The sequence below is a fragment of the Dasypus novemcinctus genome, chromosome 9, assembly GCF_030445035.2.
Source record: "Dasypus novemcinctus isolate mDasNov1 chromosome 9, mDasNov1.1.hap2, whole genome shotgun sequence".
Classification (NCBI taxonomy): Eukaryota; Metazoa; Chordata; class Mammalia; order Cingulata; family Dasypodidae; genus Dasypus; species Dasypus novemcinctus.
In genome coordinates this window covers 124379966-124405590 of record NC_080681.1, presented here as the reverse complement: position 1 = coordinate 124405590, position 25625 = coordinate 124379966, and the positions used below count along the sequence as shown (strand labels likewise).

At 53.7% G+C, this 25625-nt stretch overlaps 1 protein-coding gene across 1 annotated transcript; it reads left to right on the top strand.

The window, feature by feature from the left end:
- The first annotated feature begins 6651 nt into the window (after window positions 1–6651).
- LOC101414128 (solute carrier family 2, facilitated glucose transporter member 7-like) lies at window positions 6652–25348 on the top strand. Its single transcript, XM_023583579.2, has 11 exons — window positions 6652–6702; window positions 7363–7461; window positions 8710–8870; window positions 10996–11120; window positions 11881–12033; window positions 18094–18107; window positions 19041–19151; window positions 20867–20968; window positions 21562–21628; window positions 23279–23406; window positions 23903–25348. The coding sequence occupies exons 1-11, from the start codon at window positions 6652–6654 to the stop codon at window positions 24125–24127; spliced, it is 1236 nt and encodes a 411-aa protein (XP_023439347.2). The 3' UTR covers window positions 24128–25348.
- Window positions 25349–25625: the final 277 nt, after the last annotated feature.

The following is a 25625-nucleotide window of genomic DNA, read 5'->3' as shown; positions in this document are numbered from 1 at the left end:
GGACCTCCTATGTTGTAGGCGGATGCTTTATCTGTTGAGCCACATCTGCTTCCCTGTAATCTACTTTCTGTCTCTATGAATTTGCATATTCTAGTTATTTCATATAAGTGGAAACATACACTATCTGTCCTTTTGTATCTGGCTCATTTCACACAATATAATGTTTTCAAAATCCATCCACCTTGTAGTACATATCAGAACTTCATTCCTTTTTCAGCTGAGAAACATTTCTCCAGTTCCGCAGCTCTCTCGGGGCCACATGCCTTACTTCAGAGCAGGATTCACGTATCAAATCCTTCTCCAGAAACACCTGTCCTGGAAATAATGACATCTGGAAAGCTGGGGAGCAAGTCCCCTTGGAGACATGAACCAAGTCAGAGATCATTACTCCTAAACTGTGTTGTTAAAGGAAACTGGAATTGCTTCTTTATATTCAATAAAACGAATGTCAATACTTTTCACCAGGATGTGCTTCTTTCCCACGAGCCAGTGGAAGGCAACGTCTCCCTGGGGCAGGGGTCCTCTGGAATCCCGGAGCCCAGATGCTGCCGGAGGAAGGGAAGAAGGGAGGGCTGAGGCAGGAGCGAAGTGGTGATTTTAAAACGTCAGCTCAGGGACACGGATGTGGCTCAGGTGACTGGGCTCTCGTCTACCACATGGGAGGCCCCAGGTTCAATTCCCAGAGCCTCCCGGTGAAGGCGAGCTGGCCTGCGCAGTGGCGAGCTGGCCTGCGCAGTGGCGAGCTGGCGGCCCACACGTGCAGAGCTGGCACAGCAAGATGACGCAACGAAGGGAGACGCAGAGGAGAGACAGTGAGGGAGACAGCAGTCCGGGAGCTGATGGCTCAAGGACCTGAGCGCCTCTCACACACTGGAGGTTCCAGGATCGGTTCCCGGTGCCTCCTAAAGAGAAGAGGAGAGGAGAAGAAAGCAGACGTGGAAGAACGCGCAGCCAATGGACACAGAGAGCAGACAGCAAGTGCGGGCAGCAAGGGGTGGGGAATACATTTTTTTTAAAAAAGCAAGCTCAGGAAGGTCTGCCCACTCCAGGGGCACAGGGGGCACCAGTGGGTCCTGAAGGTGAGCTGGGACAGGACGGGCCGGCGCCACCCACTCCCCACAGCGAAGGGGAGACCTCTTTTCTTAGAGATGCGAATTAGGGGGGGCGGGTGTGTGAAGAAGGTGAGTAAAGCCTGTGGAAAGGGCAAGTGGAGGGGCAGCTGCCGGCCTGGCAGGGCGTGAGGGAGGGAAGCAGAGGCAGAGGCCGGGGGCAGCCGTGGGAGGCGGGAAGTGCTTCTGGGGGTGCGGGATGGGGTTCCACGGCCCCGGATGTCAGGACTCCCGTGAGTAGTGAGGGCCCAGCCCAGGTGCACAGCGTCGAGTGGGGGCGGGGGGGGGGGGACGCAGAGAGGGACGAAGCCAAGGTCTCGGGCCAGGAGTGCTCAGGGCCGACTGTCAGTCAAGGGCGGAGGGGTGGTTTTTCATTCTGCATTAACGCCGCTGCTCTCACAGGCGGGCGGGCGGCCAGACCCCGGGCGTCTGCTCCCTGGGCGCAAACCTTGGTTCTGCCACATATTAGCTGTGCGACTTGGGCAGGGAGCTTAGCTGTTCTGTGCCTCCATTTCCTCATCTGTTAAACTGAGCTAATAACAAACGCCTCACAGGGTTGTGGTGAGAATTGTATGTATTTATATGTTTATAGCATTTAAAAAAAATTTTTTTTTATTTTTTAAAGATTTATTTATTTATTTAAATCCCCCCCTCCCCTGGTTGTCTGTTCTCTGTGTCTACTTGCTGTGTCTTGTTTCTTTGTCCGCTTCTGTTGTCGTCAGTGGCTCGGGAAGTGTGGGCGGTGCCATTCCTGGGCAGGCTGCTCTTTCTCTCGTGCTGGGTGGCTTTCCTTACGGGGCGCACTCCTTGCGCGTGGGGCTCCCCTACGCGGTGGACACCCCTGCATGGCAGGGCACTCCCTGCGTGCATCAGCACTGCGCATGGGCCAGCTCCACACGGGTCAAGGAGGCCCGGGGTTTGAACCGCGGACCTCCCATGTGGTAGACGGACGCCCTAACCACTGGGCCAAGTCCGTTTCCTTGTTTACAGCATTGAGATCCATGCCCTGCAGGGTTCAGTGCTCTGAGCTATTGTTAAGTGTTTGGGAGAAGCGCAGTTCTTGAGACAAAACCACAAGTAAAGTACAGCAAGAGACTATTCCGTGCACACTGGGACTGGACAGTTAAGTAAACAGGACAGATGGAGGAATCTCACTCACAGATATGCAAGGGAAGAGTCTAGAATGATGCATGTGGTACTAGAGCTGAAGATAGGGACACAACTTGTGTTCAGCTTAAGGACAGATAGGGACATTACATGTGGGGCTATTTGTAGATACAGGTAAGATTTGGGAACCTGGCACTATGCAGGCACAGAGGGAGGCGAGGAAGCGTGAACAACAAAAGAGGATTTCTCCAGGTGGTGAAGAGGCAACAAGGATGGATGCTCCCGGTGAGGAACCGCGCACGGGAGGTGGAGGTGTTGAGGGCCTAGGGGAGCTCCAATGAGTTTGAAGACAAGCCAGAAGGGTGCAAAGGGGCTGGGGAGGGGTGGGAAGCGTCCTAGTTCCCGTGGACCCTTTTATTTATTTATTTATTTATTTATTTTTAAAGACTTATTTTACTTATTTCTCTCCTTTTACCCCCCATAGTCTGCTCTCTGTGTCTATTCACCGTGTGTTCTGCATCTGCTTGCATTGTCAGGTGGCACTGGGAAACTGTGTCTCTGTTTTGTTGCGTCATCTTGCTGTGTCAGCTCTTGTGTGTGTGGCGTCACTCCTGGGTAGGCTGTGCTTTTTCACTGGGGGTGGTTCTCCTTACAGGGCGCACTCCTTGCTCATGGGGCACCCCTACGTGGGGGCACCCCTGCGTGGCAAGGCACTCCTTGCACATGGCAGCACTGTGCATGGACCAGCTCACCACAGGGGTCAGGAGGCCCTGGGTATCTAACCCTGGACCCTCCATATAGTAGGCGGATACTCTATCAGTTGAGCCACGTCCGCTTCCCCCCATGGACTCTTGTGTGCTAAGCTAAGGAGTCTGGACTTTATTCTTCCAGATAATCCCGGAGCTCATGATCTTTGAGTTTAGGAAAGTGCTGTGGCAGCCAGGCGGAGTGGGTGGGGCTCGGACAGCTGGCAAGAAATAATGCAGCCCCGAGTGGAGACGGTGGGATCAGGGAGACGTGGGGGAGAGTCCAGAGGGACCCAGTGGGCTCTGCAACCCCTCAGCCATCAGGAGGAGTCTGGCTCTGACATGGGCCAGTGGTGAATGGTTTAGGGAAAAGACAATAAAATTTTAGGACCTGTTAAGATGGAGGAGCTCATGGTAAATATGGGTAAAGGAAGTTGGTCATATGGCTCTGGGGCTTGGAAAGCAGAGATTTGATTTGGAGAAAATACCACACATTTGTTGAGCACTTACTATGTGCCAAGCTCTGTTCCAGGCACTGGGGCTTCACCATGTCGGGGAGGAGTGGGGCTCTAAGGAAAAAGAAGCAGCATAAAGGCTGATAGGTAAGGGACTGCTGATGTTAGGGGGAAGTGGAGGAAGTTCTCCTGGAACGAAGGAGGGAACCACCCGGGAGAATCTGGATGAGCGGCCAAGGAAACGACAAGAGCAAGGGCCCAGTGGTGCATCAGTGGCTGGCGCTGGAGCAGGGAGAGAGGGAAGGGGTAGAGGGAGGTCCAGGAGCTGTGTACGCCGTGGGAGTTCATGGGGAACGTAACGGGAAGGCCGTGGCCGTTTCACCTGAGCCTGTCGAGATCCGACTGGCACCTGAAAGCATCATTCCCACCGTGGGGGGCCAAGAAGAAGCCGGGACATCAGGTCCTTCCAAATGATCCCGGAGTAAGTGAAAGCCGAGTCTGTGTGAGATGACCCTGCGTGACAGACTGAGCAGATGGGGGAGGGGGACACCACCAGAGAAGCCACCAAAGGAGCCACCAAAGAATCCTGAGCCCAGAAAAGGAAATGATCCCAGGATGGGAGGACTCGGTGACCTCAGGGAGAGCAGCTCGAAGGGGAAGAGGGCAGGAGGGAGACAGCTAGCGCAGGACTGCAAGAGACGCCGAGAAAAAAGTCTTAGAACCTAGATTTAGTTTATTTTTCTTTCCTCTCTGACTTGGTTTGCCAGAGCTGCTATGAGAAATCCCACCCCATGGGTTGGGTAGACAGCAAGCATTTATATGCTCACAGCTTGGAGGCTGGAAGCCCACCATCGAGGCTGGGCCAGGCCGTGCTTTCCCCCCGGAGTGTTCAGTTAGGGGTCTGCTGTGAGCCTTGTCTTGCTCATCTGGGCAGCTCCAATGCCCGGCAGAGAACCTGGAACTACTTGGCACTTAGTGAATGTTTGTTGAATGAATGAATGTGAACTGGAATGACCTCTAAGGAACCAAACCTTCAAGAATGGGCAAGACTTGTATAGGATTGGAAGGTACAATGTTCCGGAAGTTAGTGGAGGCGGAAGCAGCATGCACATCATGGATCAAGGACATTCACTCTTTCAACAAATATTTACCGAGTACCTTCTCTGTGCCAAGCAGTGAATCTAATGGCCAGAAATGCAAGTGAACAAATAAGGTCATTTCAGGTAGTGCTGGGGCATGCCTGGCCAGTGTAGGGCAACTTCAGAGAGGGTGGTTCTAGAAGTAGCCTCCGGAGGTGGTGACATTTGCTCTGAGAACTGGGAGAAGAGTACCAAGGAGAAGGGAGAGGAAGAAGGAGCTTGGCTTGCTGCCAGCTTGACTTTGTTGTGGCAGAGTCAGAAAAAGGAAGGGGAGACACAGAACTTAATCGAAAGCTATTTAAGCATATATGACACTGTGACCTAATCAGACCGGAGACTGGCCAAGAGTACCGAATGCAATCAGCTTCAAAGTTGAAAGATCCTGTGGACTAGCATTCAAGTATCTTTAGAAACAAATGGAAGGTAAGCGGGTGTGGCTCTAGTGATTGGGCTCCCACCTACCACATGGGAGGTCCCTGGTTCAGTACCCAGTGCCTCCTAAAGAAGACAGCCAGCTGACGGGACAGGCAGGCATGGCAAACTGATGTGACAAGCTGACACAACAAGAGGCACAATGAGTAATGAAAGAAACAGCAAAGTAGGGAATGGAAGTGACTCAAGTGATTAGGCACCTCCCTCCCATGTGGGAGGTCCCAGGTTTGGTTCCTGGTGCCTCCTAAAGAAACAAGGAAGACAGACACAGCAAGTACAAACAATGAGGGGCTGGGGAGAAAGAAAAACAAAATAAATCTTAAAAAAAAAAAGAAACAAATGCAAAGATAATTGTGATAGGCAGAATAACCCTGCACCCCCTCTCCCCACTCACAGTATGTCCTCACCTTCATCCCTGGAACCTCTGGGTATGTTATGTTACATGGTAACAGGGAATTAAAGTTACAGATGGAATTAAGGTTGCTAATCAGATGGCTGGAGTTGAGAGATTGTCCTGGATTATCAGAGTGGGCCCCACGTTCTCACAAGGGAAGAAGGAGGCACAAAAGGGCGCCTCAGAGATGACTGCAGTGTGACAAGGACTTGCCCAACGTGGCTGGCATTGAAGCTGGAGGAAGGGGCCACGAGCCAAGGAATGCATGCAGCCTCTAAAAGCTGGAAAGGACAAGGACACGCATTGTCCCCTAGAGCCTCCAGAAGGAAGGCAGGCTTTCCCACATCTTAATTTTAGCCCAATGAGTCACATTTTAGACTCCTAACCTCCAGAACTGTAAGACAATAAATGTGTATGGTTTTCAGCTACTGAATTTGTGCTCATGTGTTATAGCAGCAATAGGAAACTGAGACAGACTGTGGTACCTGGCAGTATCACTGCTATGTAATAAATACCTAAAAATGTGGAAATGGCTTTGGCATTGGACAATGGGAAGAGGCTGGACAAATTTCAAGGAGTATGATAGAAAAAACCCTCATACACTCATCCCTTGGATGTCCACTCCTGCCATTGTTCATCAGTAAGCTCTTTCACCCAGGAAGATAATGTATTCTGCTTTGGTCAGTTAACATGAAGCTCATTACATGTTTCCACGTGTCCACTTAATTTTCCTAATCATGAAAATCTTTTCAATGGCAGTCTTTTTTTTGCCAGTATTCCATTATTTTATTGATTTACTCAATACTATTGAGTGTAATTGGAAATAATAAAGTACCATTTCTTTTAAAGTGTTTCATTTGCTTTTTCCCCCAAATGGACAAGTTGTCCAAATTTGGAAGAGCCAGTATACACTGAGAAATGACACAGGAGACACACACTGGACTTGCTTTCTGAAAGTTCTCATTTCCAGGGACTGATGTCAGATGTGTCTTCCTTCCTTGATGCAATTGGGGAGCTTCAGGATTTGGTCCCTGGTCGGTCGATGCAGAGACAGAGCCCACGCTGTGTGTGATTGGCACTGTAAAGCCTCGACTCAACGTGAATCTTATCACACATTCATGAAAATGTGCTCTTGGGGAAAGTCAGCAGGTGCAGAGGCCAAAGGGTCATAAATCCCTGGGGCCGAGAGGGAAGGAGTTGGTTGTGCCCGGGGTCAGCACAGAGCAGAGCTGCAGGTGGGCTTGGCGGCACAGCACACCTGCTCCCAGCATGGAGGAGAAAGAGAGAGGGCTGGCCCCAGCTGCCCCGGTCCAGAAAGCAGTAAGTGCCGAGCCTAGGCAGTTGTCACTGTCCTGTTCCTTCTCACCCATGTGGGGGCTTGGGAGGGAGGAGAAGGTTCCTGAGGGGCTCCAAGCAAGGAGGGGGTAGCCTGCCTGGAAGGCGCCTCCTGGGAGGGGGCTGGTGCCAGCGCTGGGAGAGCAGCAGGAAGAAAGCAGCTGCCTTGAAGTTCAGGGAGGGAGCGCCCACCTCCCGCCCGCCCCCACCCACCCTGTGCCCTGATCAGGGCTGGGAGAAGGAGAAGGGTCTGAAGAATGGCTCTGCTCGTGATTTTCGGACCGGCAATGAGTGTGCAGGGCTAAGGGCTGTAGATACCCAGGCCACTGCGGCATCCCTGGGAGGGAGGGTGGGGGTAAAGCGGAGGGGTGGGTGAGGGCAGGGGGTGAGGGTGGGTGTGGGTGTAGGGATAAGAGGTGAGTGTGGGGGTGAAGCTGGGGGTGTGGGTTAAGATGGGGGTGGGGGGTGTGGTAAGGGGGTGGACAACGAGCCCCATCCCTACTGCCCTCCCCCCCCAGCCACCGCCTCTACCTTCCCTGGCCCGGCCTTACTCCTGCCGGGGGGGGCTAGTGGAGACCCAGCCTTACCCTCCTCCGGGGTCCGGCCCACCCTGCCGAGCCCTGAACTTGGCCTCGTCTCCCGCAGCGGCTCCAGCCCACCCTGGTGCTGGCCACGCTGAGCGCAGCCTTCGGCTCGGCCTTCCAGTACGGCTACAACATTGCGGTGGTCAACACGCCGCACAAGGTGGGCTCGAGGGGCAGGGGTGGCCGGGCCATGGGGCAGGGACAGCCGCTGTCCTCTTCCTTCCCGAGGCTGCCGTCTTCCCCTTCGGTGCCCCCAGCTCCCTGGAGACCAGGGGGAGACTGGACGCCTCCCCAGGGGGTGCCATGCAGCCCGGGCAGCCCTGGGCGCTCCACCCCTCCGTGCGCCCCACTCCTGCCGCCCTCCCCGGGACGTTTAGAAATCAAGATGGGGGAGGAGAAGTGAAGGAGGCAGGGCAGGGGGGCCTGGGGGTGGGGCACTGAGGGCCCCCAAGGCTTAGGAGAGGAAGAGAGTCAAGGAGGGAGGGCGGAGCCCGTGCCCGGTGGTCCAGAGCAGGACTAGAACCCAGCACCGACATTGACCTTGTGGGGGGCAGGACTGACCTTGATGGGAGCAGCTGAGGTGAGAGTAGAGACAAAGGCTCGACTGGAGCAGGTTGAAGAGAGAAGAGGCGAGAGGGAGCAGAGATGGAGCAGAAGAAAGGCCTCGCTGCAGGGAGGGGGGTGGGGTTCCCTTTTCTTGGTCTATTTGAAATTTTCCAGATGGCAGCACCTTGTGGGAGTACGTCGGGGGAGCCACGGTTGGGCACTGAGGAAGGGTGTGGCCAAGAGGGGACCGGGCTGCGCAACACAGAGGGTGCAGCCGCCACGTCCCCGGGGGGCCCGAGCGTGTGGGACGCGGCGTGACCCACTCGTCTGGGTACGTGATCCCGCTGTTTATTTAAATAGGGCCACCCTCGGCTTGTCGCTCCGCCTAACTCAGCAGACTGTGCCCGAGATGTGCAGTGACTGCTCGTGGGATATATCGGGATATGGATAACTATCCCATTGATGGATCGTCCTGTCTCATTCAAACAATGTTCCCTCCCTTTATCACAGTTAATGCTCCCACATTGTCTCTGTACCCGATGAGGAAACTGATGGGAGAGGTTCCATAACTTCCTAAAGTCACACGACGAGCACCGATTTTTTTCTGTGGCCTGTGGCAAGGTAAGGCTGTGAAAAGTGAATCCTTTCACAGATGGAATAAGATGTTGTGCATCTGGTTCCTCAGCTCAATCCATCACACAGTCGATTACTTTTTCTCGGGTCACAGTGGAGCGGTAGGGTCACTTGTGGGGGACACTGGCAGAAACGCCCCTGGACGAGGCCGGGGCTCCAGGACACTTAACGTCGTCGTTCTCATGAGCCACACAGTATTCTCCCCTGGGGATGGGACGATGTTTTCCAGGTCCTGAAGTCGTTCTATAACGAGACCTACGTGGAGCGCCACGGCACGCCCATGGGCGCGCGGCTCACGCTGCTCCTGTGGTCGTGCACCGTGTCCATGTTTCCTTTGGGCGGCTTGCTCGGCTCGCTGGTCGTGGGCCTGATGGTCGACAAGTGCGGCAGGTAAACAGGAGGGGTGCTGCGCGCCCACCGAAAATTCTCTGCAGCCCACCACACCTTCCATTGGCGGTCGCCTACCGGGTGGTCATGACCTTCAAGCGAGCCCCTGGGTTTCTCTGGGGTTTCCTCCAGAGAAAATAACAGCGTCTCCTGCCACCCCCTACGTGAAGGTGCTGCAGCCCTGGAGGTCAACGCTCTTGACGTGCCCTGGAAGCACTTCCGGCAGGTGTCTCAGAAATGCCCATTGACGGGGTTTCACTCCCTGATCATGGCCGTGGCCCCAGGTTGTAACAGCTGCAGCCTCCCCTGCTCTGCCGCCTCCCCAGGTGGTGGGGTTCTGAGGTTCCGGTTCAGCCTGGGTCATTTCACCTGCCACCGACTCATAGCTCGTTAGCAAAGGAATAGAGCTCTTTGCACTTTGCTTGGCTGACATGGTTGCACTAATCTTTACGTTTAGGGCCAGGTGCTTGAGAGATAAGGAGGCATGCACAGGTCAAGGTCCCCAGGAATGAAAAGTGTGGGTCAAGGTCACACGCTGGGTAAGGCACCTGGGGCTTCAGGTTGCTGAGGAATTCACAATTACACTCGGGCCTGGATGCGCCAAGTTAGGCAATTTGCAGGAACTAGTGGAGAGCCCTCCACAGAAAATGAACCTTTCAAGGACCTCCTCACATTCCATTTGCACACATGAAAGAAAATGATGCCGATTGAGATTTATGTAGTTATTAGAGCCGGACCCCTGACCTCTACTTCTAGATTCTGCACTGGTTAATGTTCCACAGTGTGTATTTGAGTGGAGAAAACTCGGTCTTTTGATTAATTTAGGCTGTGCTGCTGTTGGTTACACCGTTTGGATAATGGGCTGCTGCGGGAGCCCAGGCTGGGCCCCCACTTCTGGTCTGAGGCCCCAGTCACAGAGCTTGTGGCCTCAGGGACGAGTCTTACAGCTCCCTGGTTTTGCAGATGAGGAAGCTGAGAGCTAGGGGGTACAGTGGAGCCCACCCTGTGTGAGTGGGTTCCGGACAGCCCCGAGCTTCCCGACAAGGTGGGGTGTATGTGTGTGTGCGCACGCTTGCATGTGCTTGGGTGTGCCTGTGCCTGTGGCTGCATGTGTGTGTCTGTGCACACCTGTGCGTGCGTGTGTGATTCTGTGTGCCCGAGTGCACGTGTGGTGTGTGGGGAGCACGTGGGCCTCGGGGCTGGCTCCCTGCCCTACTCACCAGGTGTGGGCTCCGGGGGCATCCGAGGAGGCCTCTGCCGGGACTGCCTGCCCGGGAGCCCTCAGCGTGGTGCAGGCAGAACGCTCCAGCCCACTCGGGCGAGGTGTCTGCGTATTGGCCTGGAGACCCCACCAGCCCGTCTCCCAGCATCAGGGCCCCACCCCCCTGGGCTGGCTAACTCAGCGCCCCTGTGTCCACTGGGGTCCCGGCGGCCGCGGCAGGTGTGGGCATTATATGGCGAAGTCAGGAGGGACATGCAGAGCCCTGGGGCTGCCATCTGCCTCCCCAGCTCCAGCCCTGAAGGGGTGAGGGCAGGGAGCAGCTCCTGGAGGCCCTCAGAGCTGGAAAGGGGGTGCCCTTTGCCCCTTCTAGTTGCCCAAGGCTGGAGGGTGGGGGCAAGGGAGCCATTGATGCAAGGAAGCATCGAGGCACAGAGCACAGGAGAAGGTGGGGGCATGAGGGGAGCAGGGCGCCTCCAGGGGATCCTGTTGTCAGTCCTCTCATGTCTCCTTCATAGGGTTAGGGTTTTTCAGCCTTGGAAGGGACCTTAGAGATCATCTAGTCCAGCTCTCCACCTGTTCGCCAACATGCCTGACAGTGGTCTAGTCTACCTCTGCTTGAATACCACCAGTGACGGGGAGCTCACTCCTACCCAAGGCAGCCCACTCCTTTTTCTTCCCTACCTACCATTTTTAACCAGCTTCAGCTGTTAGAATGCCCCTCCCACCCTCTCCCAGACCCTCCTTCCTGGAGCTTCCGCCCCTTCATCTTTGCTCTCCCGTTCCTCCCACTCACCATTCCCCGCCCAGGCCCCTTGTTCTCCAGCAAGACGGGCCTGGAGATCAGGAGCTGGGGTCGGGTGCCCTGTCCCCTCAGGCCCCGCCCTCTGGACTCTGTTGTTGTTGCAGAAAGGGGACCCTCCTGGTCAACAGCGTCTTCGCCATCATCCCCGCCGTCCTCATGGGGGTCAGCAAAGTGGCCAAGGCCTTTGAGCTGATCATCTTCTCTCGAGTGCTGCTGGGAGTCTGTGCAGGTATGGGGGCGACGGCCGGACCGCCAAGCCCGAGCTCAGGCTCACCGGCCGGAGGACGGTCCCAGAGAGCGACGTGCCCAGGACACGGGCCAAGGCCAGAGGCAGGGAGTGGCGGGGCAGCCGTGCCCTGGCCGGAACCCTCTTCCCTTTGGAGGGGCCTCCTGGCTCTGCTCTCAGGCCCTTGCGACCCTCGTGCTCTCTGACCCCTGCCCTTGGTGAAATGAAATTTTCCATCAGGAAGGATCTTGAAAAACCCTTGTTCCCGGAGGTGTACAGAGCTGCTAAGGTTCACAAGGTCACCTCTGAGGAGGACGTGCAGTTTGAACAGAGGACAAGGGGCGTCAAGTGAAAGGAACACAGAATTTGGGGCTTCAGCCAGCAGGTCAGCAGGACGCCTTGACCTCAGTGATTTCTCCTATTGGTATAAAGGTAGACACACAGGCAGTTTGTGTCGTAGGAAAGTCAGAATGACCCCGGCAAAGGAGCTGTTTTTAAAACCCCACCAGGGAAGAGACACACCGTGGCTGGACCCCTCCCCGTCACTAACGGAGGTCCTCACCCCACCCAGGGGTGTAGCCTGGGCCTGAGGATCCCGAGGTCAAGAGTGGCCCCTGGCCGTGCACCCAGGGGGGAGGGAGGCGGCGTGCTGGACCGAGGCCTATCGCTGGGGCGCCCCACGGAGATGCTCCAGGAATCTCCGTTCCCAAGTCACGGAGGTGGGCCTGCGGGGCGCCCCTTGACTTTCTTTTCGCCCCCCAAGGCATATCCTACAGTGCCCTCCCCATGTACCTGGGAGAACTGGCCCCCAAGCACCTGCGGGGCATGCTGGGAACCATGACGGAGGTGTTCGTCATCGTGGGAGTCTTCCTGGCCCAGATCTTCAGCCTGCAGGCCATCCTGGGGAACCCCACAGGTAACCCCGTGGCATTCGGAGGCCAGAGGAGGCAGAGAACGCGCCGAGCGGCAGGAGCCCTGGGGCCAGCACTGGCTCAGCTGGGGCCACGCGGCGTGGGAGGAGGCAGAGGAGGACCGGGGGTGGCCTGGGGTGGGTCAGTGTAGACCTCAGTGGACACTGGTGACCTGGACAAGGGCAGCTTTGGCGGTGTGGGGGGGATGGGTTCAAAAGAGAAGAACGGGAGAGGGCAGGAGAGGCAACTGGGTGGAGTTTGGCTCTAAAGGGAAGGAGATAAACCGGAGGGGTGTAGGGTGGGGAGCAGAGGGCTTTTCTGGGGGAAAGGAATGCAGGAGCGGCAGGTAGACAGCAGGTATGTTCCCTGGGGGCCGTGGCCTGAGGATGCTTCTTTCTAACTGCTCTGTCTCCATGAAGTAGGAAGCAAGGGCGAGTGGGAGGCTGGAGGGGGAAGGAGAGAGGATGTGTGAGAGAATGGACCAGAAACGGAGCGGGATGCGGCCGAGCTTAAGACCCTGCAGAATGGAAGGAGCCGAGGTCATTTTTTCATGAACATTTAAGTTCAAATCACCCCAATTCTTTAGTGGGTGGATCTGTGTCTCTGTATTCCCCACAGTACTGTGACGAGTCTCCAAAACTGAGCACAAAGGGGGCTCGAGGAAAGGTCATCAGGCTAGTGAGTCTCCAGAGAGCCAGCTCAGTGAATTTGGTTTTTTTTTTTTTTGGTCCTATGATCTCTTTATTCTTTTTTAAAATGTTACATTAAAAAAATGTAAGAGGTTCCCATATCCCGCCCCCCACTCCTCTCCCATCAACAATTTCTTTCATCACTGAGACACATTCAATACATTTTGGAGCACTGCTGCACCACAAGGATAATAGTCTACATTGTAGTTGACACTCTCCGCCAGTCCATTCAGTGGGTTATGGCAGGATATACAGTGTCCAGCATCTGTCCCTGCAGTATCATTTGGGACAAGTCCAAGTCCCCAAAATGCCCCCACATCGCATCTCTTCTTCCTTCTCCCTGCCCTCAGCAATTACTGTAGCCACTTTCTCCACACCAATGCTACAGTTTCTCAGAGCTCCCTTAGGCTTGAGCTGCCTGAGCTACCGCCCACCCCTGCCACCTGCCACGCCTACTGAGGGCCTCGGCTGGGTCGACTCTTTCGATCCTCACAGCTCATTATATAATATTATTTTTATTCTCTATTTTACTGATGAGAAAACTGAGGCTTGGTTTAAATAACCTGTCCAGTTGCGGTCACAGCCAGTGGGGCGGGGGCGCAGTGCAGGTCCTGGGCTCTGCTGAGATCTAGGACCTTCCCCTTCATCCAACCCTCAGACAGGCCGGCCCTGGGACCACACCCACCCAGCCACAGCCTCGGGCAGGTGCAACTTCCAAGAGTTCCCATCAGAACGTGAGAAACTAGACAGGGCTCCATTTTCTCTAGGGAGCTGACTCTTTAATAATTTATTTTTTCTTGCGGAAATACATAAAATAAAATTTGCCATTTTAACCTTTTTAAAGGGCCCAATTCGATGGCATTAATGACATTCGCAATGTTCCGCTCTCATCCCCACCACCCATTACCAAAACTGTTTCTCACCCAAACAGAAACTCTGCACCCAGTAAGTCCCATCTCTCCAGTCCTCCCTCCCCTCTGCCCCTGGTCACTGGAGATCTACTTTCTGTCTCTATGAATTTGCTAATTCTAAATAGTTCATGTAACTGAGATAATACCTCTGCCTTTTTGTGTCTGGCTTATGTCCCAACATGATGTCTCCAAGGTTCCTCCATGTTGTAACGTGTCAGAACTCCCTTCCTTTTTATGACATAATATTCCATTGTGTGGGTAGACCACATTTTGTTTAGGAACATTCTGCTCCTCTGTTGATGGGCACTTGGGTGCCTCCCACCTTTTGGCATTGTGAATAATGCTGCCATGAACTTTGGTGTACAAGTATCAATTTGAGTCCCTGTTTTCAATTCCTTTGGGAATATACCTAGAAGTGAAATTGTCAGGTCATATGGTAATTCTGTATTTAATTTTTTTTTAATAATTTTTTTTTTAAGATTTTTTTAAAAATTCATTTCTCTCCCCTTCCCCCCACCCCGTTGTCTGCTCCCTGTGTGTTCTTCTGTGTCCACTTGCATTCTTGTCAGCAGCACCAGGAATCTTTGTCTCTCTTTTCTGTTGCGTCATCTTGTTGTGTCAGCTCTTTGTGTGTGTGGCGCCACTCCTGGGCAGGCTGCGCTTTTTTTGCATGGGGTGGCTCTTCTTACAGGGCACACTCCTTGTGCATGGGGCTCCCTGGCACGGCACTCCTCGCACGTGGCAGCACTGCACGTGGGCCAGCTCACCACATGGGTCAGGAGGCCCTGGGTTTGAACCCTGGACCTCCCATATGGTAGGCGGACGCTCTATCGGTTGAGCCAAACCCACTTCCCTATATTTAATTTTTGAGGAACTACCAAACTGTCTTCCACACAATTGCACCATTTTGCATTTCTACCAACAATGTACAAATGATCTAATTTCTCTACATCCTCACCAATACTTGGCACTTAACATTTTCAAATATAATAGCCTTCCTAGTGGATGTGAAGTGATAATGCATTGTGGTTTTGATTTGCATTTCCCAAATGATTATTGATGGAAGCAAACTTTTTTTTATATTTTAAAAAATGTTTTATTTTGAGATAATTTCAAACATACAGGATAGTTGCAAAAACAATACAAACTATACAAAGAATGCCAATATGTCCCTAAACCCCACCTCCCAGATACCAATATCCATCATTTCAACATTTTGCCACTTTTGCCATATCATTACTTCTATCATTCATTCATCTATCTATCTAATCTATCTATCTATCTATCTATCTATCTATCTATCTATCTATCTATCTATCTATCTATCTATCTAATCTATCTATCTAATCTATCTATCTATCTATCTATCTATCTATCTATCTAATCTTCTGAACATTTGAGAGCAGATTGCATGCATCATACTCTTTGACCACATATACTTCCATGTACATAGCCTACAAACAAGGATATTCACCCATGAAATCACCTTAAATGCAATTACCAAGTTCAAGAAATGTAATATTGGTATAAAACTTAAATTTGATATTCCAATATTTTCTTATATCCCAATAATGCCCTTTTGAACACCTTCTCCTCCATTGTTAGATCCCATTCAGTATCATGTATTGCACTTAATTGTCATTATCTCTTCAGTTTCTCTTTCCTTCTTTTTTTTTTTTAATGGCTAAACATATACAGAACATAATCTTTCCATCCCAAGCATACCATTCAGTGAGATTAATCACTTTCACAGTGTTGCAGTTACCCTCACCACCGTCCATTCCTAGAACTTTCCCTTTACCCCAAACAGAAACCCTACACTTATTTTGCATTAACTCCCATTACGCCTGCCCCCACCCTAGTAACCTGTACCTACTTTTTGACTCTATGTTTTCCTTGTGGTTACATGGGGATTAAATTTAACATCCTAAATCTATAACAATCTTGTGTGATTTGATACCAACTTAACACCTTCAAGAGCATACATAAATGATGTTCCTCCCACCTTTATGTAGTTCTTGTAACAAATTGCATAATTATACATTATGTGTACAAAACCACTGATCTATCATATTTTATGCATTTCCCTTTTAGATCCTGTAGGAAGTGAAAAATGGATTTACAAATCAAAAATACAATAGAACTGGCATTTATATTTACTGATATCATTATCCTCACCAGAGATCTTTATTTCTTCATGCATCTTCGATTTATTGGATCCTTTTCTTTCAACCTGCAGAAATCTCTTTAGCATCTCTTGTAGGGCTGGTATAGTGGTAACAAATTCCCTCAGTTCTGTTTATCTGGGAATGTCCTAATTCCACCTTCATTTTCAAAGACAGTTTTGCCAGATATAGAATTCTTGTATGAGACTTGTTGCTTCTCTCTTGTGGTTTCCAGAATTCTCTCTTTACCTTTGGCATTTGAGAGGTTGATTTTAACATGGCTCGATGTGGGTTTAGGTGTATCCTGTTTGGAGTTCATTGAGCATCTTGAATATGTATATTCATGTCTTCTATTAAATTTGGGAAATTTTCAGCCATTATTTGAATATTCTCTCTGCCCCTTTCTCTCTTTCTTCTCCTCCGGGGATTCCCACAATGTATATATTGGTGTGCTTGATAGTGTCCCACAGATTCTTCTGGATCTGTTGACTTTTCTTCATCCTTTCCCCTTTCTGCTTATCTGCTTGTCATATCTTCAAGTTGACTGATTCTTTGGTCACTTTGCATAAATTGTTGAACACTTCTAGGGAATTTTTAATTTCTCTTACTGCGTCTTCAGCTCCTTTTGGTTCCTTTTCATAATTTCTTTCTCTCTATTGACATTCTCTTTGTGTTGTTCTGTTGTTTTCTTGTTTTCCTTTAGCTCTATGAGCATAGTTAGGACCATATTTTTAAAGTCTTTGTCTAGTATGTGCCAGGTCTGGTCCTCCTCATTGATGGTTTCTAGTGCTATAATCTTATTCTTTAACCTGGGCCATCGCTTCCCATTTCATTGCATGTGATCTTTTGTTGAAACTGGACATTTTGCTGTTTTGATGTATTATCACTGGAATTTAGATTCTGAGGTGTCTGTTCCTTAAGCTTGTATTCAGCTAGTCATCCCACCCTGCACATGGCTCCCTCATCTGTTTGCTCTTTTTTTCTCATTGTTTTGGCTCATTGTTTGTGCTCGTTGCCTGCTCATTGCCTGCTCATTGTCTTTTGCTCTCTTTTGTCTTTTCTTTTCAGGCTTTAGCACACCCTTTAATATTTCCTGAAATTCTGGTCTCTTGCTTAGAAATTCTCTCAGTTTCTGTTTATCTGTGAATATTCTAATCACGCCCTCACTTTTGAAATACAATCTTGCTGGATATAAGATTCTTGGCTGGAGGTGTTTCTCTTGTAGTCTCTTAAACATAGCATACCACTGTCTTCTTGCCTCCATGGTTTCTGGTGAGAAATCAGTACTTCATCTTATTAGGTATCCCTTATATGTTATGCATTGCTTTTCTCTTGCTGTCCTCAGAATTCTCTTTGTCTTTGGCATTTGACATTCTGATAAGTATGTGTCTCAGGGTCAGTCTATTGAGATTTTTTTGGATGGGAGTGTGTTGTGTTTCTGGGATATGGATTTCTATGTCCTTGAACAGGGTTGGGAGATTTTCTACCATCATTTCTTCAAATAATCCTTCTACCCCTTTTCCCTTTTCTTCTCCTTCTGGGATACCCATGACATGTATATTTGCAAATCTTTGGCTGTCCTTAAGTTCCCTGAGACCTTGTTCAATTTTTTTCCATTCTATTCTTCTTTTGTTCTTTTGTATGTTCACTTTCAGAGGCCATTTCTTCAAGATCACCAATTGTTGCTTCTGCCTCCTCAAATCTGCTATTATATGATTCCAATGTTTTTAAAATTCATTTAATGTGCTTTCCATTCCCATAATACCTACAATTTTTCTATGTATGCTTTCAAATTCTTCTTTCTGCTTATCCAATGTCATCTTAATATCCTTAATCTCTTTAGCCATCTCATTGAATTTATTAAGATTTTTTTTGAACATCTATGATTAGTTGTCTCAACTCCTTTATGTCATCTGGAGACTTACCTTATTCCTCTAACTGGACCATAGCTTCTTGTTTCTTGGTGTGGATTGTAATTTTTGGTTGGTGTCTTGGCATCTGGCTTACTAGAGTATTTATACTGGGTGCAGTTTTTTCCTCTTTAATATAGGGCTTCCTGCCCTTTCTCCCTTGCTGGTTGGGTAGTAGGAGCCAAGGATGTAGTTGGTGCTATAAGCTGTGGAGGCTCAAGCTGCCCTCATTGCCCCAGGGACTGATAAAGCTTCTCCCAATTTTCTCCTTTACCAGTAGTAGGACAGAGTCACAGCTGTGTGGAATAATCCAAGTGGTGCGGGCCTAGACAGTAGTTGCCCAGAGAGACTGATGAGGCTTCATGCCTCTTTCTCCCCTGCCTGGGGCAGGGATGGAGCTGCAGGTGTGGGCTCTCTGCAGAGCTGGTCCAAGATGACTGCTGTTGCCCTGGTAGACTTCCAATTATTCAGTCTGTGCTGGCCAAAGTTACCTGCAGTTACCTGGATAGGCTGGTGCAGGGTCCACCAACTTCCTCCTTGGGAAAGGAGGGGCTGAAGGCTAACCTAGGGCTGCAGGTCAATCCAGGTGAAGGAAACCAGTTCCTACTGTCACTGTGATTTTTGGTCCTGGCCTCCCCTCAGGCTGGGGGCAGAGTAAAAATGGCAGCCCCTGGCCTCTTTCTGACTTGGACACTCACACCCTAGCTTCCCAGAGTTACACCCTAGCCAGCCAAAATCAGCAGCCAACTCTCTCCTCCTCTCCCAGTCTTGGGAAATGGAGCTTCCAATTCCTGCCACAGAATAGTTCTGGGGCAGCTTGCATCACCAGAGTGGCCTCTGCGGCTTGGCCAGTAACTTCCTGGAGAGGCTGGCTCAGGCACTCCCAGCTTCCTCCCTCCCAGAGGTGGGGCTGGGGCTTAGGTTAAACCTGCAATCCAACCTGGATGGAAAGAAGCCTGTCCCTACCAGCACTGTGATTTTCAGTTCGCTCCACTTCCCCTGATGCCAGGTGTGGGCTTACGATGGAGGCTACTGGCCTCTTTCTGACTTGGTCAGGCTCAAACTTTACCTGTCCTCAGGATTATAATTCAGCCCGCTGAATTTACTCATCAGTAACCTAAGGGCTCCTCCCTTGTCCGATCCGGCTCCCACTTCCCAGGTGCACAGACTGCAGCTGGGAGAGGGTAGAGCCATGAGGGGGCTGCGGGCACCCCCCACGCCTGCTGCCTCCAGGTGCCTGCTCTTCCCACAGGCTGCAGCCCCCTTCCAGCCCTGGGGTCTCCTGTCCGGCTGTCGCTGGGCCTTGCCCGCTCACGGCCGCTGTGCTTTTGTTGCAGATCAACTACTACGCTGACACCATCTACACGGCCGCTGGCGTCGCGGCCACCCACTCCCAGGACGTGTCGGTGGGCGCGGGCGTGGTCAACGTGGTGATGACGGTCGTCTCGGTGAGTGGGGGTCTCGGAGCAGGTGCTCCCGCAGGCACACGGGGGCCCCCCGAGGCCCCTTAGACGCGCGGGGGCTCTGGGCCTGCCTGGCAGGGACGTGGCCTCAAGCGGTCACTCAAGTGCCTCCTTCATGGCGGTGGCAGCAGCAGAGCTCGGATGTAGGTGCTGTTTTCTGTTGGGGTAATTCTGTTATTTCTGAGTTTTGCACCTGATTCTGAAGCCCCCTGCCCTGGCGTCCGCTGTGTCACAGAGGGGCAGCCCATGTGCACACCCCCTGAGCAGCGCTCCTGTCGGGAATGGCTGCATTGTTTCCACCTTCAGCCCAGCTCCTCAGCTCGCCTGGGGGCTCAGCTCCTTTCAGAGGTTTGCGTGCTGCTCGTCTGCATTTTCAGTCTGGGCCCCACATGGGCTGACTGGCTTCCGGAGGATTTGGAAAGTCTGAGGGGGAGAGTTGGGGGCGCAGCAGGCCAGGGTGGCCAGGATGCTGAGGAGGAGGTGGTGGTCAAGGCGCAGCGAGCAGGGCCTCCTCTGCCCGCCCCCCGAATTCCCTGAGCCCCCCGGGCTGCGGGTAGGATCCCCCAGGCCCTCCCCCCACGCCCCGAGGAGCAGCCACGGGCTCCAGGCGAGGCAGATGGAGCCCACCCCTCCGCTCTTGTAGAAAACCCCGGCCTGGCCGCTTTGCTCCTGTCGGCCCCCACTGAGTGCCCGTGAGAATCCCGGGGTGCGAGTGTTGGGAGGTGGGGTGAGGGTGCTGGGTGCTGGTGTGGTCGGGTGGGGCTGAGTGGAGATACTGCAAGTCCAAGGAGAGGAAAGAAGGTGGGAAGGAGCAGAAGTGGCTCAGCATTGAGCGCCTCTTCCCACACGGGAGGCCCCAGGTTCGATCCCCAGCACCTCCTAAACAAGAACAGGAAAACAGACAACAGACGGAAAAATCCAACTCAGGGGGCCCCGATGCGGCTAGTTGAGCGCCGGCTCCCCATAGAGGTCCCGGCCAGGCTGGGAAGAGGGAGCAGGGCCGAGCCTGCAGCAGAGAAGGTGGCTGAGCAGAAGGTGCGCTCGAGAAGAAGAGGGGTGCAAAGGATATGGGGAGGGGGAACCTCCCGCTGTGAGGCCAGGGGCCACAGCAGGCCCAAACGACAAGCAAAGCCAGGGTGGGGGCGCAGCGGGGAGGGGCAGCGGCCCGGGCGTGCAGCCAGCGGGGCTCAGAAAGGGAGACCGAGGGGAAACGGACTTTGGCCCAGTGGTTAGGGCGTCCGTCTACCACATGGGAGGTCCGCGGTTCAAGCCCCGGGCCTCCTTGACCCGTGTGGAGCTGGCCCATGCGCAGTGCTGATGTGCGCAAGGAGTGCCGCCCCACACAGGGGTGCCCCCGCGTAGGGGAGCCCCACGCGCAAGGAGTGCGCCCATAAGGAGAGCCGCCCAGCGCGAAGGAGGGAGCAGCCTGCCCAGGAATGGCGCCGCCCACACTTCCCGTGCCGCTGACGACAACAGAAGCGGACAAAGAAACAAGACGCAGCAAAAAGACACAGAAAACAGACAACCAGGGGAGGGGGGGAATTAAATAAATAAAAATAAATCTTTAAAAAAAAAAAGAAAGGGAGACCAAGGGGCGCGGGCGGCTGCGGGTTTCCACAGGTGCTCATGCCCCTGCCCCTGCCTCTTCCCCCGACCCGGCCGGCCGCTACCTCTTCCCCTGCCCCTGTCCCTCTCTGCAGGCGGGCATCGTGGAGCTCCTGGGGCGTCGCCTCCTGCTGCTGATCGGCTACGGCATCTGCGGCTCGGCCTGCCTGGTGCTCACGCTGGCTCTGCTCTTCCAAGTTTGTACCCCATTTTCCTGCCACTGCGGGGGAGCCGGGGGATGGCCATGTAGGGACCCAAGCACGTCTACACCCGGGGGCTGGTCCCCAACCTCTGGCACCACGTCCCCTTAATGCACAAGCGTTTTGCACCCCTCAGCTGCTTGCATTGCAGCCCGTGGTGGGCGCGGGAGAGCCCGAGCTGTGCGGGAAGAAGCCAGGGCAGCACTGCCCAGGGAAAGCGCCTCTCGCTGGGTAAACTGCGGCATGACTGCACCAGCATTTGGGGCATTTCAGAGCCAAAAGAAGATCTGAAGTCAGTCTATTCAAGAAGTGCGAGAACAGAAGAAAGTGGAGTTAGGACAAGAAATAACGCAAAAGAGCGCGTTTGCCCAGGAAGAGCCCTGCCTGAAAGAGGCGAGCACAGGCCCCAGGCGGATCAGGGGTGGGACGAGCCAGTGGGGGCGGTGACCTCTGGATGGGGGTTACAACCCACCCCCTGTACTATAACCCGCGGCAGCGCTCTCCTCCAGAAGCCCCAGCTCAGGTCAGGAGAGACACGTCCCTCCCTGACACTGAAAATACCCCAGCGACCAGGAGCGGCTGACCTGGAGGGAGAGCTGTCGTACCTTGGCGTCATCTGTGTCTTCGCCTACATCGCGGGACATTCCATCGGGCCCAGTGAGTAGCTGTGCCCCTGCCCGGTGTGGCTGCTGGGGCCTGGCAAAGCGGGTGCAGAGCCCAGCAGGATGAGCCCCGTACAGAACACCTGGGGCACCTGGGCTACTTCCACCCCACCCGCAGGTGGATTTAGCCTCCACGCCCAGGGCCACCTGAGGTTACACTGCCGCCCTCACCTCCAGCTGCCACTCCTTGCCGAGCGCTCCGGGCCTTCACCTGGGCTACAGGTGAAGGCAGCCCGTGGGACCTGAGGCCACCCGTCCCCACTGAGTGAGACTCAAACCTCCAAACCTCGATCTCACTGCCGGGGCAGGTGCCTCCAGTGCCCCCTCCCCGTGGAATCTTCTTTGGGGAAGGCCGTGCGCGCCCGGAAATAAAGGGGCTGGCCCATTCCACACGCACAGACGGGAACCGCTTCGTTAGTCCTGTGCGGGGCCCAGGAACGTGACGACGACCGGCCCAGCCGTGTTTAAGGGTGCTGAGGAATCGGGGCCGTGCGCAGGAAGCCTCCCTGGTGCGCCTCAGGCGCCGAGGTGCACATCCCCGGAGGGAAGGGGCCTGGGCGCCCCTCGCCGCCCGTGGGTGCGCCCCGGGATGTGTGGCATTTGAGCAGGTCCCAAGGGGCTGCTTGGCTGCCAGTCCCCTGGTGAGTGGAGGGAGGCAGGACAGAACTTCCCTGGCCGATGCCCCTCGGGTGGGCAGAGCCTGACGGAGGCCCCTCCCCAGGGTCCGGGGACTTCGCCCTCTACCAAAGGCCTGGCCATCCAAGGGCAGCCTCACCCTCCCTGTGCATCCTGCACTCTGGAACCCGCATTCCCAGTAGGGCAGGGCACCTCCAGGGGGTGGAGTCGGTCTTGGCCTGGGGGGCAGCAGGCGAGCTTGCTCTTCGTACAAAGCCACAGAGACCGTGGGGTACGCAGACGGCGCTTCTGGGGGGGTGAGATGTCAGAGGGGGCCAGCGATTAGGGAAGAAGTCTGCAGACATTTGAGCAGGCTCCTTGGGGGACGATAATGAAAATATAGAGAAGCATTGGCAGACCCCCGGGCGGCGTGGCCCCGGCGCCCGCCCTTTCCCAGACCCGCCCCTGGGGCAGCACCTGCCAGGCACGGGAGCTCAAGGCGCTCTAACCCCGAGCTGCCTCCCCAGGAATTGCGGGGACACAGCTTAGAGGAAGGACTTCAAGAAAATGCTCTGTCCCCGTGAGGGAAGGCCCATTCGCCCCATGCATGCAGCAATCCGCCGCTCCCAAAGCGTTTCATTTCTACAAGGCTTTTTAGCACGCGTGACCTTGGAGGAACTTAGCAAGGGGAATCAGGCTCAAGTTTCTCCATCGAGGCTTTGCCAAAGGGACCTCTCAGCCTTCTGCCCCCAAGGCCCTAACTCATGGGGAGGGGTGGGCTTTCTTCCTGGTCCCCAATGGCATCTTGGGGGGCATCCACAGGCAGAGCGGGTGGCACTGAACTTGGTGGCCTCTGAGGTGGTGGCTGCTGCCCCTGCACCTGCTGCAGAGGCGCCCAGGAGCCCCGAGGGCACGGAGGGCACAGTCTCTGTTCCTGCCACCTACTTAGCGTGCCAGCTGCTTTCCTCGAGCCTAGGGCAGGCGTGGACCGCCAATGTCCCCTGAGCTGGTCCCTTGCCCTTGCCCCGAGGTCCCATCCCCTCTGTGGTCAGGACCGAGATCTTCCTGCAGTCCTCGCGGCCGGCCGTGCTCACGGTGGACGGGGCGGTGCACTGGCTCACCAACTTCCTTGTCGGCCTGGTCTTCCCTTCCGTGCAAGTGAGTGCCACACGCTACCCCACCCGTGCCCAGGAAGGGGCCCAAGCAATGGGCAGTGGGTGCCTTCCTCCTAGGTCACCACGGATGGCCTCTCAGACCTCCCTAGGGCCTGCCTGGTGGGGCTGGGCTCCACGTGCTAGTTTCCCCCTGGCTGCCAGGAGTCCAGGCCTCCAAGCCGAAGGGCCGATACGTGGGCTCTGGTCTGGAGGTGCCGAGGGCAGCAGACCCCTCCAGCCGCCTCCTTCCTCTCTTCCTGGATGCTGGGCACACCTGCTCAGGGCTCTCGGGACCCAGAGGACATCACGTCCCTAAGGCCAAAGGGATGGGGGGTCCTTTCTGACCTCTGAGGCGGGACCCCATTTCCTAGCTCTGCCACAGCTCCAGGAGTAAAGCTAAACTGGCAGCCTCAGACGCCTCTTTCTTATAGAGGCCCCCCAGGAGCGCCCCTGCCACTTCCTCTCCATTTTCTGCCCGTGTTCTTTGTTTCCTGGTCTAGGAGGCCATCGGCCCCTACTGTTTCATCATCTTTGCCGGAATCTGCCTCCTCACTGCTGTTTACATCTATATGGTCATTCCTGAAACCAAAGGCCAGACATTTGTGGAGATAAACCGAGTTTTTGCCAAGAGAAACGGGCTGGAGTTTCTCCCGGAGAAGAAAGAAGAAATAACAGAGGCTGGGCCTCACATGCGGGCGACTCCTGCCAGAGAGACTCCCTTCTGATGCTGCGGGCCATGGGCCCCACCCCAGGCTTCCCCCTCTGCAAAGGGGACTTGGCCTCGGGGTGCTCCCTGTTTCTTTTCCCCGGTCCTTTTACCAGATGGAGGCCAATAGCTCAGAGACTTTTGGGGCCCAGTGGCAATGGAAGGCGTGGAATGTTTAGTCCCTGTGTTCGTTGAGAAGTGACTGGCTTCCTTGATGACCTGGGAATGGCAGGTGCAGGAGGATAGATGGGTGAAATTCAGTTCTTTGATTCTCCGTTAGCATCACAGCTTGACTGACGTACAGACGCAGTTTTTTAACATAAAACGTTCTAAGTTTAGCAGCTGATATGGAGTCCTGAGTCCCAGTCCAAGTGTTGCTTAGAGAATCACGGAACCAGATGCCGCTGACAGGGGCTGCAGCTCGGGAGCCCATGCCCTGAAGGGGGACGGCGTCCCTCAGCCGGCATTCCTCCCGCAGAGGGCACAGCTGCCCCTGGTCAGCAGTTGTTGACTCCTCTGTGCTGGGGTCACAGGCAGCTGGGTAAGGGAGACGAGACCTGATCCCAACTTCAGAGAAACGATCCCAAGTAAACACCCGCGCAGGCCTGGGTCTGTTGGTGGACTCCCAGCAAGGAGGGCTCTAGCTCCCCTGTCTTGTTTCCTGGCTGCTGAAACCTAGACCATGCGATGAGCTGGCTTACCGACAGGAATGCACTGGCTCACAGTTTCAGAGGCTGCAAGGCGGGCTTCCTCGCCCCGTCGGTATCTTTTAGTCTTTGGGATTCCAAAGCTTTTCCATCTCATGGTGGTGTCTCCTTAATGCCAAATTCTGGCAGCTCCTCATGGCTTCTCTTTTTGCATCCAATTTCCTTTGGTTGTAAGGACTTTGGCCATAATGGATGAAGGCCCACCCTCCTTAGCTAAGGTGAATGGACTCGAGTAGACTTACTGAAATTCTACTGTAGATTTATTGTAATTCTAGCAATGGAGGAACTATTATCATTGATATGCAGACAGCGGCCACTGGAGGTTCTGAGGGCAGGGAGTGGGAACAATAGGTGGAACATGGGGACATTTCTGGGACTTGGGAACTGTCCTGAATGACATTGCAATGACAGATACGGGCCATTAGATATCTTGTTATAACTTACAAAATTGTACAGGAGAGTGTAAACTACAAAGTAAACTATAATCCATGCTTAGTGGCAATGCTCCAATAAACATTTATTATAACAAATATACCACACTAATGAAGGACGTTGTTAATGTGGGAAAGTGTGGAAGGGTAGGGAGGGGGCATATGGGAGTCCCCTACATGTTTATTGTAACATTTATATAATCTAAGTATCTTTTTTAAAAATACAAAGCATATCTACATAGGGAAACAGATGTGGCACAACCAACTGGGCTGGATCTACTATGTAGGAGGTCCAGGGTTCGATGCCCAGGCCCTCCTGGTGAGGGCAAGCTGGCCCACGCAGCAAGCGGGCCCACATGGGGTGCCAACCCATGCGGAA